General features: G+C 33.5%; 1 protein-coding gene across 9 annotated transcripts in view; it reads right to left on the reverse strand.

Annotated features, from left to right (window-relative positions):
- Nucleotides 1-17403, reverse strand: part of ATRX (ATRX chromatin remodeler) — a 297464-nt gene that overhangs the window by 38302 nt on the left and 241759 nt on the right. For all 9 annotated transcript variants that reach the window (XM_025883129.2, XM_073880898.1, XM_073880897.1 and 6 more), the window contains one exon: nucleotides 11664-11772. In XM_025883129.2, coding sequence (XP_025738914.1) covers nucleotides 11664-11772 — 109 coding nt within the window. The remainder of the gene's footprint in view (nucleotides 1-11663; nucleotides 11773-17403) is intronic.

The raw sequence follows: 17403 nt of genomic DNA on the forward strand, positions 1-17403 counted from the left end.
TCTGTTACCTGGAGCAAGTCAGGTATCATGTATAGGAAGGGGTTGGTCAAGGGACTGTTTTTTTTTTTTTTAAAGATTTTATTTATTTATTTGAGAGAGAGAGAATGAGAGAGAGAGCACATGAGAGGGGGGAGGGTCAGAGGGAGAAGCAGACTCCCTGCTGAGCAGGGAGCCCGATGCGGGACTCAATCCAGGGACTCCAGTATCATGACCTGAGCCGAAGGCAGTCGCTTAACCAACTGAGCCACCCAGGCGCCCAAGGGACTGGTTTTGATCTCAAGCCTTATAGAACCGTTTTTAAAAAATATGTAAATATATTACTTCGATATAAATAAAACTAATTTAGAAAGATTTTATGTAACATTTTTTGAATATATAAACAAATTTAAAGAAAAAAAACTACTCAGTTCCATTCCCCAGAAACAACTTCCTTTCAAATTATGGTATATTTCCTAAGGTTTCTTTTTCTAAGCATATATATTTTTGGTTTTCCATAGATATGATATCTGTGTATATAGTCTATATTATGAGCATTTCCTCAAATTTCTTCGTAAACATCATGCTTGGTAGCTAAATCATATTCCACTGGATGACTATATAATTTGTTTACTGTTGGCCAACTTAAGAGTGAGAAAATCCCTGGAATATAGTAAACTCTCAAAATTCTCTATAAAATACCTTTATACACCAAGCCTTATTTTCTGTAATTTCATGAAGGGAAATAAATTAACTAAAATACCATACTGATTACATATATAGTATTATAAACTAAAATGCAAAGAAGCTCAAAATTTAAATAATAGGAAAGAGCTTACAATTAAGAAAAATCCTGTAGAAAATAAAAACAGGTACTAAATTCATGTTTTATATTGATTTGGAGCTACCACATATCTAAGAATATAGGCTATAGAAATTAACAGAAATGCAAGAAAATATATTCATTCACACTTATTGATAAGATCATAAGGTTGAAAATAAAAGAATATGTACAACACAGAGGACTAGATTACACTCTGCCTATTCAATGAGTTACATTACCAATAAAAACCTATAATATTATGTGAAAAAAGCAGGATATAGAACATTATTAAGTATAACTGCAACTGCACTAAAAACCAAAACATATACATACATACAGTGTTAACAGTTCTTTTTGGTCAATGGAATTATGATACTTATTTTCTTCTTTTTATTTCTCTGTAATACTACAGAGAACAAACTGTGCTTTGTTTAATTAGTAGACATATTTAAGGGATTATGGACAGCTGGGGCTCCAAAATTATTCCAGTTATTTACATCTATTCCACACCAGTGAAAGGATCAAGCATATAGAATGGCATTAACTATGTAGGTTAACCACACACACACACACACACACACACACACACACACACACACACACACACACACACAACCAGGCAACCTTGCAGAGAACTTCAAAATTCTCTGGTATCTGTCCAGTAATGAAGAGTTGAATGGGCTTAATAAGCATGTTTATCAAACTGCTATGCATTCCAAGTACTGAACTAGACTGCTAATACAAAAGATGAAAAAATACCCATTCACTGCACTAAAGGAGTACAGCTATGAGACAAAAAACATAAAACATATGCAGTCTAATTTACAATAATGGAGGTATTGATTTACACGGTATTGATGTGATCAATGACATATTCTGGTTTTTAAAAGCACATAAAGTGGGAAACAAAACTGTTTAATTTTGTGCCCAAAAGAAAAATAAAGAAACAAAGTCAAGTAAATGAGTATTAAGAATTATTTTATAAAAATAAAGAAACAAAGTCAAGTAAATGAGTATTAAGAATTATTTTATTAACTATTTAACCTTTAATATTATTCAGTACAGAATATGTAATCCATACTGAGATAAGCTAATCAGGATATTTTTAGATTTTCCTAATACTATTAAAATATACACTCAAACACAATTAAAATATGAACTATTTGAATAATGCTGCTATAAAACTTCTGGGTATGTGTTTTGGTAAAGACATGTAAGCATTTCTGTTAGGTATATACCCAAGAATAGAACTGCTGGGTCAGAGGGTATGTATATAGCACTGTTAAAGCTGAACAAATAGTTCCCCAAAGTGGTCATTCCAATTTACCTTCCCACCAGCAGTGTGTGAGAGTTCCAACTGTTCTAGATCCTTGAGATAACTCATGGTATTACCTGTCATTATTGTAACCTTTAAAAAAATTAGCTTAGGGCGCCTGGGTGGCTCAGTTGGTTAAGCGACTGCCTTCGGCTCAGGTCATGATCCTGGAGTCCTGGGATCGAGTCCCGCATCGGGCTCCCTGCTCGGCAGGGAGTCTGCTTCTCCCTCTGACCCTCCCCCCTCTCATGCTCTCTATCTCATTCTCTCTCTCAAATAAAAAAAAAATTAGCTTAAGGTTCACAAGAATTTGTAACAGTAGTATAGAGTTCCCATGTACCCTTCATCCAGCTCTCCCTAATGGCACTAACTTACATAACTAGAGTACATTATCAAAACCAGGAAACTGATGTTGGTACAATACTGTGAACTCAGGCTTATTTGATTTCAACAGTTTTTATAAATGCTTTTCTGTTTGGTGTATAGCTCTATGAAATTTATGTTTGTAGACTCATGCAACCATTACCACAAGCAGGGCACAAAACTGTTCCATCACCACAAAAAAACCTCTTTTGTGTTATCCACTAGTATTCACACCTTCCCCCCAGCAACCCTAATCTCTGGCAACCACTTATCTGTTCTCCATCACTATAATTTTGTCACATTAAGAATGCCATATGAAAGGAATTATATAGTACGTAACCTTTCAAAAGTGGCATTTTTCATTCAGCATAATGCCCTTGAGATTCATCCAAGTTCTATGGATCAGTATCAATAGTTCATTCCTTTTTATTGCTGAGCACTATTCCAATATATAGATATAATATAATTTGTTTATCCATTCACATGTTATAAGACACTTGGGTAATTTCCAGTTTTTGACTATTACAAATAAAGCTGTTGCGAACACCTGTGTATAGGTTTCTATGTGAAAATAAGTTTTCATTTCTCTGGCATAAATTTTCAAAAGTGTGACTGCAGGGTTGTATGGTAAGAATATGTTTGTTTCATTAAAAAAAAAAAAACAAAAACAAGAAACCTGCAAGTTGTTCTACAAGAAGAGTGGCTGTGCCATTTTACATTCTCACCAGCATTGTGGGAGAGATCCAGTTTCTCTGCATCCTTACCAGCATTTGGTAGTGTCACTATTTTTCATTTTAGCCATTCTAATAGACATCAAGTTCTATCCTGTTGTGGTTTCAGTTTATATTTCCCTATTGGCTAGTGATGAACATCTTTTCAAGTGCTTATTGGCAAATAAGATGCATAGATCCTCTTAAATGAAATGTCAGTTTAAGTCCTTGGTCCATTTTCTAACTGAAAATTGTTATTTGTTTTCTTACTGTTACATTTAAAGAATTTTTATATATTCTGAATGAGTCCTTTATTAGATATGCTATTTGCAAATATTTTCTCCAAGTCTGTAGTTTGTCTTTTCCTTAACAGGGTTGTTCATAGACAAAAGTTTTTAATTTTGATTATACAATTACTGACTTTTTTCTTTAATGGATTATATCCCTTTGGTGTCATGACTAAAAACTCTTTGCCTACATTAGCTCCTGAAGACTTTCTTCTATGCTTTCTTAACTAGTATAATGTCTCACATTCAGATTTATGACCCATTTTTACTCAATTTTTGAACAGGGGTGAGGGTTAGGTCAAGGTTCGTTTCAGTCTACAAATAGCCAATTGTTTGAATTCCATTTGTTGAAGAGACTATCCTCCCTTCACTGAAACACTTTTGCACCTTTGTCAAAAATGTTTTTAACTTGCATTTCTCTGATGTTTAAAAAGGTAAGCACCTTTCCGTATGTTTATTGGCCATATGCATACCGTCTTTTGTAAAGCTCTTTTGAAGTTCTTTTCTCATCTTTCTATGGAACTGTCTGGTTTATCCTATTTATTTTTAAGAATTCTTTGTATTTTCTGGGTAAAAGTCCTTTCTGAATCTATGTATTGAGAACAGCTTCTCCTAGATATTTGCAAATGACATATCCAATAAGGGGTTAATATCCAAAATATATAAAGAACTTATACAACTCAACACCAAAAAACCCAAATAATTTTATTAATAAATGGGCAGGGGATTTGAATAGACATTTTTCCAAATAAGACATACAGATGACCAACAGACACATGAAAAGATGCTCAACATCATTAACCATCAGGGAAATGCACATCAAAACCACAATGAGATATCATCTCACACCTGTCAGAATGGCTAAAATGAAAAACAAAAAAAAAACAAGTATTAGTGAGGATGTAGAGAAAAAAGAACCCTCATGCATTGTTGGTGGGGATGAAAACTGGTACAGCGACTGTGGAAAACAGTATGGAGGCTCCTCAAAAAATTAAACATAGGATTACCATACAATCCAGTAATTCCACTACTGGGTATTTACCCAAAGAAAATGAAAACACTACTGCAAAAAGATATATGCACCCCTATGTTTATTTACAGCAGCATTATTTACAATAGCCAAGACACGAAAGCAATCCACATGTCCACTGATAAATGAATGGATAAAGAAGATGTGGTGTGTGTGTTTGTGTGTGTATATTACACAAATACATATATACACAATGGAATATTACTCAGCCATAAAAAGAAAAAGATCATGCCACTTCAGACAACATGGATGGACCTAGAGAGTTTACTGCTAAGTGAAGTAAGTCAGACAGAGAAAGACAAATACCGTATGATTTCACTCGTGTGGAACTGAAGAAAAAAAATGAACAAACAAAAAAGAGACAAACAAAAAAACCAGATTCTTAAATACAGAGAACAAACTGATGGTTGCCAAAGGGAAAGTGGGTGGGGGAGGGGTGAAATAGATAAAGGGGATCAAGAGTATGCTTATTTTGATGAGCAATGACTAATGCATACAATTACTGAATTATATTCTATACCTGAAACTAATCTAACACTGTATGTTAATTATACTTCAATAAAAAAATGAAAACAAACCCATAAACCAAAAAAAAAAAAAAAGGTATGTCTGTATAAGCATAGAAACTCTAACCATAATTACATCTGGGCTATTGAAATGAATAACATTTATTGTCTTTGTGTTTTTCCATATTATTTTGGAAAATGAGAAAATAGATTCTCCTACTTTGTGGCTTGCATTTTCATTTTTTTAAAAAAAGATTTTATTTATTTATTTATTTGAGAGAGAGAGAGAGCAGGGGGAGGAGCAGAGGGAGAGGGACAAATAGGCTCCACGCTGAGTGGAGCACCTCCACCCTTGTCACTAAAGGCTAAGTGGGGAGTTCAGACTGCTACCCTCACCTAGTTGTAACAAGGCATTGCCAGAGTGGTATCAGAGAAGTCTGAGTTAACAAAGTCCTCCCCACAACCCAGCAGTGTCAGTAAAGACCATGTAGGGAACCCAGACATCCATCTTCATCCAGCAATTACAAGAAAAACCCTCTCCCTCCCTATTAGGGTAGTATCCAAGGAGGTCCAGTGGAGAGTCAGGAATTATACCACAACCCAAACAGTAATGAGTTACCCCTGTAGTGTCAGTGGACGCCAATGGGGGAGAGGTTGTAAACAGGCGATCCTAATCCTCCCAGCCAGGACAGGATCAGCAGAAGCCTACTGGGTAGACTGAACTCCCACTCTCAACTGACAGTAAATGAGGTGGGGCACATCAGAACGTGTGTCAAAAGAGGCCTGCTATGACAGAAGATTTAAGTAAGATCCACAGTCTCGACATTTTAGTTAAAATAGATCTCTGTCATAATAAGAACCAGTAAAATCTCAACTTCATTGAGAAAAGACAATCAGCAGACAGCAACACTGAGATGACATAAATGTTAGAATTGTCTGACAAGGATTGAAAAAGTAGCTACATTTATAAAAATGCTTCCTTAAGCAATTATTAACACACCTAAGACAAACGGAAAAAAAATAGAAAGCCTCGGCAGAGAAATACAAGACATAAAGAAGAACCAAACAGAAACTTCAGAACTGAAAAATACAATAAAAAACTCAATAGATGGACTGTTAAACAGTAGAATGTAAAGAATGGAGATTCAGGAACTTTGAAAACAGACCAACAGAAATGACCCAATCTAAACAACAGGTAGAAATCAAATTTTAAAAAGCCAGAAAAACCAAACATAGGCTCAGGGACCTATAGGAATATAATAAAAGATCTAACATTCTTGTCTTTGGGAGTCTTAAAAGGAGAGGAGAAAAAAAAAGAAGGGGTTATAATAGTATTTGAAAGAAATAATGGCTGAAAAATTACCAAAATTTAGCAAGAAACACAAACTTACAGATTCAAGAAGTTGAATGAACCACAAACAGGGAAAACCCAAAGAAATTAATGCCAAGACATACCATAGTCAAACTTCTGAAACTAAGATAAAAAAATCTTGAAAGAAGCAAGAAACAGGACCTACTGACAGGAAAGAAAAATGATCTGAAAAACAGAAGGTTTTTTAAAAATTAAAATATATTTAACAAAATATTATATAAAATTAAGGTATATAACATTAGTTTGATACATTTATATATTGTAATATGACTGCCACTGTAGCAAAAATTAGCACCTCCATCATGTTAAATAATTATCATTTCTTTTTACTGGTTGGAATAATTTCTAGTCTCTTAGGAAGTTTAATGATTATAATAAAATATTGTAGTCTACATTCACTTATTGGTTTAGCCACTATGAAAAAACAATATGGAGTTTCCTCAAAATATTAAAAACAGATCTACCATATAAGCCAGCAATTCCATTTCTGGATATATATACAAAAGAAATGAAAGTAAGATGTCAAAGAGATATATGCACTCCCATGTTTACTACAGCATTATCTACAAGAGCCAAGATATGAAAACAACCCAAGGGCCCATGAACAGATGAATGGATAAAAAAGATATATATATATATATATATATATATATATATATATATATACAATGGGATAGTATTCAGCCATGAGAAAAAAGGACATCCTGCCATATGTGGCAACATGAATGTACCTTGAGCACATTATGCTAAGTGAGAAAGACAAATACTGCATGGTATCACTTATATGTGAAATTCAAAAAGTCAAACTCAGTAGTAACAGCAGGTTTTTCATAAGAAATTATGAAATCCTGAAGAAAATGGTACATTTTTCAAGTGCTGAAAGAAGAGAACTGCCAACCCATAATTCTATACCCATCTAAAATACTCTTCAAAAATGAAGGGGAGGGCGCCTGGGTGGCTCAGTTGGTTAAGCAACTGCCTTCAGCTCAGGTCATGATCCTGGAGTCCCGGGATCGAGTCCCACATTGGGCTCCCTGCTCGGCAGGGAGTCTGCTTCTCCCTCTGACCCTCCCCCCTCTCATGCTGTCTCTCTCTCTCATTCTCTCTCTCAAATAAATAAAATCTTAAAAAAAAATGAAGGGGAAATCAAGAAATTCTCATATGAAGGTACTCAGCAAATTTGTTGCCAGCAGACCTGCCCCAGAAGAATGACTAAAGGAATTTCTCTAAAAAAGAACAGAAACGATAAAAGAAATACTGAAACATTTGGAAGAAACAATAAAAAGTACCAAAAAAATGAGTGAATAAAGAAAATTTTCCTTCTAATTTTTCTAAATTGTGTTTAATAATTGAAGAAAAATTATTACACTGGTAATCCATTTATGTAGAGAAAAAATGTGGGGAAGAGAAAGGGATGTAAGAGCATAAGGTTTCTACACGTCAATTAAAATGGTAAAATGATGACATTAGTTGACTATGATAAATTATGTCCATGTAATGTAATACTTACAGCAACCACTATGAAAGTTATAGAAAGATACACTAAAAAATACTATAGATTAATAAAGTAACCCACAGGAAGGGTAGAATAAGAAATCAAAATAAAAGAAAGAGAACAAATTGAACAAAAATGGCAGCCTGAAGCCCTATATTAAATGTAAATAGTTGTACACCTGAAATTAACATGTTATATGTCAATTATACTTCAATTAAAAAATTTAAATGGTCTGTATACACCATTTAAAAGAGACCAACAGAATGGGTAAAAAAACATGACCCAACCATATGTTGTCTATAAGAAGCTCACTTCAAATATAATGAAATAGGTGGGTTGAAAGTAAAAGGATGAAAAAGGATATACCATATAAACGACAATCAAAATAAAGTAGGAGTGGCTATATGAGTAAGAGATAAGGTAGGTTTCAGAGCAAAGAAAAACAACAAGGGATAGAGAGGGACACAGCAACCCTAAATGTGTATACACCAAACAACAAACCTGAAAAGGTAAGCAGCAGAACTGAAAGGAGAAACAGACAAATACACAATTATAGTTGGAGGCTTCAACCCTCCTCTCTCAAAAATCGATAACCCAACTAGACAAAAATCAGCAAAGAACATAACCCCATCAAAGAAGATATGATCTACATTTATAGAACACAATACCCAACAACAGCAAAATACACATTCCTTTCAAGGGCTAATATAAAATACACCAAGATAGACCATATCTTCAGCCAGATAACAAAACATAACAAATTTAAAGGAACTGAAATCATACAGAACATGTTCTCTGCACAGAACTGAATCAAACTATAATAACAGCAAAATAATGCAAATCTCCAAATATTTGGAAATTAAACAACATACTTTCTAGCCATGAGTCAAAAAGGAAGTCTCCAAGGAAAAAAAATAACACTAAATTGAATGGAAATGAAAATACAACATGTCAAAATTTATATGACCCAGCTAAAGCAGTGGTGAGAGGGAAATTTACAGCACTGAATACTTACATTAGAAAAAGGAAAAGTCTTAAATTAGTAATCCAATGTTCTACCTCAAGAAAGTCAAGAAAAAATGAGCAAAATAAAGTCAAAGCAAGATGAAACTGAAAAATAGAAAAAAAAAATAGAGAAGATAAAACACTGGTTCTTTGAAAACCCAATAAAATTGACAAACCTCTGGCAAAATTTTGTCAAACAAGCAAATACAAAAATTACCAATCGCATCAATGAAAGAAAGGCTATCACTATAGAACCTGATATCAAAACAATAATAAGATATCAAAACAATAAGAGAATGCTATGAACAATTCTATACATAAATTTGAAATTTAGCTGAAATGAACCAATTCCTCAAAAAGCAAAAACTACCACAACTCATTCAATAAGAAATAATTTGAATGATCCCATAACTATTAAGGAAATTGAATTAGTGATTTAAAAATTCTCCAAAAATATTCAAAGCTAGAAAGTCATTGGAAAATTCTACCAAAAATTTAAGATTAAATCAACACAAATTCTACATCTCTTTCAGAAAATACAAGAACACTTCAACTCATTTTATGAGGTCAATACTATCCTGATACCAAAATCAGATAAAGACGATACAAAAAAAAAATGGATACAGACCAATATCTCATAAATATCCCTCAACAAAGTATTAGCAAATAAAACCCTTACTATACAAAAAGAATTATACACCATGACCAAATGGGGTTTATTCCAGGGATGCAAGGCTGGTTCAATATTTGAAAATCAATCTACGTAATATAGCATGTAACAGGCTAAAGAAGAAAACTTATTAAAATTAAATGAGACAGGAAAAGCATCTGACAAAATTAAATACCCATTCAAATAAAAACTCTCCGCAAACTAGAACAGAAGGGAACTTCCTCAAATTTATAAAGAATACCTAAAAAATTATACAGCTAACAGTATAGTTAATCAACATTGAATGCTCTTAATATCAAGAAGTATGCAAGAATGTTCACTCTCATCATTGCTATTTAACATATTACTGAAGTTGTAGCCAGTACGATATGGAAAGAAAAGGAAACAGCATACAGATCAGAAAGGTAGAAATAGTAAAACTATTCTTACTTGCAGATGACATAATGGTCTAGTAGAAAATCTCAGAGAATCTATTAAACAAACTCCTAGAACAAGTAAGTGAGTTCAGCAAGATCACAGGTAACAAGATCAAAACAAAAGTCATTGCATCTCTTCATACTAGCAATGAACATGCAAAAACCAAAATTATATCATATACAGTCATTCAGAAAAATAAAATATCTAGGTGTAAACCTAACAAAACAAATACAGGACTTATTGTTGAAAACTATCAACACTGATGAAAGAAATAAAAGATTCATATAAATAGAAAAAAATGTTCACAGGAGGCTCAATATAGTAAAACTATGAGTTCTCCCTAAATAGTAAGACATTTAATGCAATTACTATTACAAGCCTTGCAAGACAGTTGTAGATATATGAAGATTCTAAAATTTATATATGAAGGGAAAGATATTAGACTAGCTAAAACAATTTGGAAAAAGTAGAATAAAGTAGGAGATTATCACTCAACCTGTCATTAAAGCTGACTCTAACAGCTACAATATTCAAGACTATGTGGCAATGACAAAAGGACAGACATAGAGACCAATGGAACAGAACAGTGAACCAAGAAATAGACTGATTTTTCACAGAAGTGCAAAAGCAATTTGGTGGAGGAAGGATGGCTTTTTTTAACAAATGATGCTAGAGCAAATGGATATCTGTAGGCAAAACACAAGAAAAAGAAAAAAGTGAACTTGACCCAAGTCTCACAATTTATAGAAAAATTACCTCAAAATGCACCTCAGACAAATATAAAATATAAGTTGTAACATGTAAAACTATAAAACTAGAGCAAAAGAGAAAATCTGCATGAACTAGTGCTTGTGGAAGAATTCACAGACTTGACACCAAAAACATAATATATAAAATTAACAAACTAGACTTGATCAAAACTAAAAACTTTTGCTCTGTGAACAACCTTGTGAAGGGGATGAAAAGACATGCTGTAGACTGGCAGAAAATACTGGCAAACCACATACCTGACAAATGACTCATATCTAAATCACATAAAGAATTTCCAAAACTTAACAAAATGGGCAGGCAAAAGACTCAAACATTTCACTAAAGAGGATATACAGATAGCAGATAAACATATGAAAAGACTGCTCAACAAAACCAGCCATCAGGGAAATGCAAATTTAAGACACAATGAGTTACCACTACACACCCATCAGAACAGCCAAAATAAAAAACAGTGGTAACACCAAATCCTGGTGAGGATGCAGAAAAACTTGATCTTTCGCACTTTACTGGTGGCATTGTAAAAAAGTACAGCCACTCTGGAAAACAACTTGGCAGTTTATTAAAAAACCAGGCACTTACCACGCAACCTAGCTATCATACTCCTGGGCATTTATACTAGAGAAATGAAATTGTAGGTCTACACTAAACCTGTACACAACATTCACAGTGCTTTTTTTTTTTTAAGATTTATTTATTTGAGAGAGAGAGCAAGCAAGCAGGCAGGGGGAGGGACAGAAGGAGAGGAAGACAAGCAGACTCCCTGCTGAGTGGGGAGCCCAATGCGGGACTTGATCCTAGGCCCCTGAGATCATGTCCTGAGTTGAAATCAAGAGCTGGCCACTTAACTGACTGAACCACCCAGGCGTCCCAGATTTAAAATTATTTTTTAAAAACTCTCTGTGCAAACAAAAAATGTTTCCTACCTCACATTAGTTTCATCATTAAATTCTTCAGCCCATTTTTTCCTTGACTGTGCAGTAGTAGAACCATCTAAACGGTAATAGTCAATGTTCCGCAGCCACTTCCCTTCACCTGAAAATTTAACAAAAAAAGAAAAGAGAGATTTGATATATATTGTTCTGCTAGTAATAACAGATTTTCTTCCCTGCTCACCATTTAAAATCTGGTTATATATATTTTATTTGCATAGTAAAATATAAAATACAAATTTTTTTAGTCAAGGTGTAAGTCACTATATTAACAAATAAATTCACCATAGATTTATTTCCAATAGATATTGAATAGCAAAGGTACTTTAAAAAAGTATTTCATCACTGGGAGCCACGCACAGAGAGGGTCTGAGCCCGTACCGCAGAGGTGCCACCACAAGACAACTTGCACTGATATGTTGTTGATTTGTTCACATTGAACTCATGGCCAGCAGTGCTCTAAGTCATGCCTGAACCCAGCCTGTCTGCTGCTGTTCTCTGTAAGGTGCATTGCAGCCTCCTGGTACGTAGGAAACTGGACAACACTTAAATACCAGGCTGAAGGCCACTTGAAACCGAAAGATTGCCACCAAAAAGCTCAAAAATGTGAAGACCATAACACTAAATAGGCTGTGGAACAGAAGCTTATTTACCGGATCAGAACTGAAACAAGAAAGAAGGAAGGTATCATCTTGTCCCACCTTGACTGGAAGTGTGTTTCTCAGGCAACTCGAGTTTTTTTGCCACTCAGCACGTGTTGGCGAATAACTGCTGAAGCACCGCAAGTATTGATTTTGGAGTTACAAATAAATTTAGCAGAAAGGCAAATTCACAAATGTGGAATCCACAAATAACAAGAAAAAAAAAGTGTTTCATCTGCATGTGAATTTTTTAAAAGATTTCCTTGATTAGAAACCTTTAAAACTGTAAAAAGAATATGGTTAAACTGCATTATGTTCATGAAGCTTGCCTGTAATTAAATCTGTAAATGGCCAGGTTTCCTCCCTTATTAACAAGTTGATACTGATCAACTTTTGGACAGTGAGGTGAATATTTACCCAAGACTTACATTAAAACTAAAATACCAAATTAAGTACTTATGATATTTTTATATTTTATTATACATAATTTCCATTCCAGTTCTTTTAATTGTAAACATAATACTACTATTTCCCCTCCAGAGTCACATCCTAGAATCTTAACATAAAAACAAGAAGTTGACAAAACTGAGATTTAGATCTTTCAGCAAACTTTTTATTTAAATTTAGTACTTAGTTTAAAAGGTGCTTTTCAACATGTTTATTACTTACCCATATTTTTACTTATACTGAAAACTTGTAATTTCCTTGCTGAAAATTTGGCAATTGGTAAGAAAGTCTATTTATTTATTTGTGATTTTTATTTCTTTCAATTGGAAAAAAAAGGCATAAGAGCTAAGGAAAAAAGAATTTGAGACAGATGGTTCGACAAAAAAGAGGCTGGAGTAACATTTCCATTAATTGTTCACCTAACAGGGTAATTATTAAAGTTAATATGCTAATCATAAATAAACATGGTGTTAATACTTTTAAAGTATTTCAACATACTCACCTTTCTCTGATAATACAAATGAATAATCTGTACTACTACTTCTGTGAATCCAACACTTAAAAAGTAATAAAGTCAGCACAGGTTAGTCACCAAAATTATAGATTTTTTAAAAAATCACAGGTTCACCATTTATTAGCATTTTCATTTAGAAAATGTAAAATGTGTTTATCTTTAAAAATGGAGCTGGCTGAGCACCTATTGTATAGGGTTACTGTTTTTTAAATGAGCTGATATAAGAAAAAAAAAAACCCTTAGAACAGTGCCTGTCACACAGTAATTAAGCTCACTGAGTACTTAATATTATCACCCAAGATCCCACATCAAATTGTATCTGTCTCTACTAGGGCACATTTATATGTGATCATCTCTATAACATGATTTCCTGTAATACCCTTGAACCTAGTTCAGTGTCAAGTACACAGCAGCAGCAGTAGTAGTAGTAGTGATACAAAAGACAAACTGAACTGATTAATAGTTAAGACAAATGTTTGTTGAAGATAATTTATTAAATTAAATATAAACTAACAACCATATGGAAAAACATTCAATCTTGCCAGTGGTCAAAAAAGTACAAATTAAAACAATGACAATTGTTTTTACCCATTAAAGATAGGGAAAATGTAATTATAGTACTACAGGTATATAGTAATATAGGCATTTTCCATTTATTCATGATAGTAGAATAAATTGATATAACTTTTCTGGTACTTTGTCTTTCAGATAATGAAGCACTGCCAGAACACAGAATTGAACTAATAAAACTAATAATAGATAACAGAAAAATCCATTGAAGCCAACATTATACTTAACCATACTCAAATCAAGGCATACATATATACACTACCCATATACATGTTAAAGACATATCAATAAGGAGGGGCCTTAGAAACAAAGGGTAGTGATAAAGATTAAAAAGTGCCAGTGTATACCTAGCACTTAAACGTAATGGGCACATAAAAAATGCATCACCAGAGCATGATTCTCTATGGAAAATAACTAAAGAATATCCAGGTAAGAGCAATGTATTACCCTGCCAGTTCAGCAAACATTTACTATGGACCTACTACATGTCCAGTTCTGTGAGGGACATCACTAAAGCCTTGCCTGATCAATTTACATATTGTCCCCCAAAACTGCCTATCGCCTTTAAAATATTTCATTATTTCTCCATTGCATTTTTAAACTATACATTTCCTGTTTGTTTCATATTGGTCTTCCCTAACAAAAATGTAGCCTCTAGGAGGTTAGGGACATGTTTTTTTTGTTAGCTTCTTTATCCTTAGCATCTAGATTGTGCCTTGCACGTGGTAAGTACCCTATACTTACAAAATGAAATGAACCCTGGAATACTTTATGGGTTCTGTAAACAGCTAATCTGAGGTGTGCTAATGAGGCAGTGGCTTAGTGGTGACTCTTAACCACAGTTGGGGAAGGAGGAGAGATCTCTTCACTTCTTTAGCAACCCAGGCCCAATGTACTAATATTCCATGTAAGATTTTGCTTGGGGAAAAAAAGGAATTCTACTCTTTTTTACTAGGTAAATGTCTTAGTAAACCAATCACATAGTATATGGTATGGTATCAAATAAAGAGCAAATGTTCCTTTTCAATTACTACAGTGACCTAAGGAACCAATGCACCTGTCTAAAAATAAAGATACCACCTGCCTATAGCTTGCACAGGAGGTTATTAGGGTTTTATTTCCTAAAAAATTATTATATTTAAAATGAGTACAATAAGAGAAAATATTACCAATATTATTAACAGGATTAGAAAATTAAAATTAAAAACAATAGCACTATATTCCAAGAGTATTCCAGGTACCATCAGACAAAAAAAGAAGAGATCACAATACATTTTTTCACAGAACTAGAACAAAGAATCCTAAAATTTGTATAGAACCACAAAATATGCCAAATAGTCAAAGCAATCTTGAGAAAGAAGAATAAAGCTGGAGGTATCATGCTCCCTGGTCTCAAACTATACTACAAAGATATAGTCATCAAAACAGTATGGTACTAGAGCAAAAGCAGATACATAAAACAATGGAATAAGATAGAGAGCCCATAAATAAACCCATCCATATATGGTAAATTAATCTATGCCAAAGGAGGCAAGAATATGCAATGGGGGGTAAAAAGCCTCTTCAACAAATGGTATAGGGAAAACTAGACAGCTACATGCAAAAGAATGAAACTGGACCACTGTCTTACACCATATACAAAAATAAATTCAAAATGGTTTAAAGACTTGAATGTAAGACCTGAAAATAAAACTCCCAGAAGAAAACATAGGCAGTAAAGCTCACTGACATCCATTTTAGCAATATTTTTTCTTGGACCAGTCTTCTCAAGCAAGGGCAACGAAAACTAAAATAAACAAATGGGATTATATCAAATTAGAAAGTTTTTGCAGTGAAGAAAACCTTCAACAAAACAAAATGGCAATCTACTGAATGGGAGAAGATATTTGCAAATCATAAACCCAATAAGGGGTTCAATTCCAAAACATATAAAGAACTTACACAACTTAATATCAAAAAACCCAAACAAAATGATTTAAAAATGGGCAGAAGACTTGAGTAGACATTTTTTCAAAGACGACATAAAGATGGCCAACAGGCACATGAAAAGATACACAACATCACTAGTCATCAGCAAAGTGCGAATTAAAACCACAATAAGGTATCACTCCACACCGCTCAGATTAGCTATTATCAAAAAGACAAAAAATAACAAGTGTCAGCAAGAATGTTGAAAAAAGGGAAACTTTATACACTGTTGGTGGGAATGTAAAATTGGTGCAGCCACTATGGAGGTTCCTCAAAAAATTAGAATAGAACTACCCCATGGTCCAATAGTCCACTTCTGGGTATTTTTCCAAAGAAAACGGAAACACCAAATCAAAGAGATATATTAACCCCTATGTTCACTGCAGCATTATTTACAATAGCTAAGATATGGAAGCAACCTAAAAGAATAAAATAAAATAAAATAACACACACACAGAGAGGAATATTACTCAGCCATAAACAAGGATGAGATCTTGCCACCTGGCAACAACATGGATGGACCTAGAGGGTATTATGCTAAGCAAAATAAGTAAGACAGAGAAAGACAAATACTATATGATTTTACTCATATGTGGAATCTAACAAACAGAAAGACAGAAAGAGACTCATAGTTACAGGAAACAAACTGTTGGTTACCAGAGTGGGGAGGAGTTGGGGAATGAGCAAAAAATGTGAACAAAATTAAGAGGTACAAACTTCCAGCTATTAAATAAAGTCATGGTATGTAATGTACGGCATAAAGAATATGGCCAATAGTATTGTAATAACTTTGTGCAGTAAACACATGGTAACTAGACTTATCATGGAGGTCATTTCATAATGTATAAAAATATCAAATCACTATGATGTGCACTTGAAACTAATAGGGTATTGTGTGTCAGATATACTTCAAATTTAAAAAAGCCCACAATTATAGCCTCCTTTTTGAAAGTATTTCTTCATCAAAAATAGGCTTATATCTCAATAGCTGTTAAAAGAAAAACAGGATTCTGATCATTCAAATAACTACATAATTATCTGCAGAAAAGATATAAATAATAAAAAGATTCCCTTTTATTAGAAAGGAAACCTAAATGTAGTCTTTATATTGTTGGTGACAAGTTAACTGTCAACTTTAATATTTATGTATTTATTTTTAAAGTTTTATTTATTTAAGTAATCTCTACACCCAATGTGGGGTTCAAACCCACAACCCCAAGATCAAGAGTTGCATGTTCTTCCAACTGAGCCAGCCAGGCATCCCTCAACTTCAATATTTAGATAAAGAAATATGAGTACTGTAAATAGTATTCATAACATACACTGTATTATTATTCTCAAATAGAAAAATAGTATACCCTAAAATCACCATTTTACATGGAAATTTAACCGGAAGAAATTTTTAAAAATCTACTCTCATCAAGGCACCTAGAGTAGACTACCTGTAATAGTGAAAAATTGAATATAATAATCCTGATATATAATAATGGAGAAATAGTTAAGTAAATTACGATTTTACTGGACAGATGATTGTAGAGCTGAAAGTGACAGAACATCATATATGGAGTAACATCAAAATGTTTACGAAATCAGT

Source organism: Callorhinus ursinus, unplaced genomic scaffold (genome assembly GCF_003265705.2).
Source record: "Callorhinus ursinus isolate GAN/ISIS: 27379988/994484 unplaced genomic scaffold, GSC_fseal_2.0 scaffold40, whole genome shotgun sequence".
Lineage (NCBI taxonomy): Eukaryota > Metazoa > Chordata > Mammalia > Carnivora > Otariidae > Callorhinus > Callorhinus ursinus.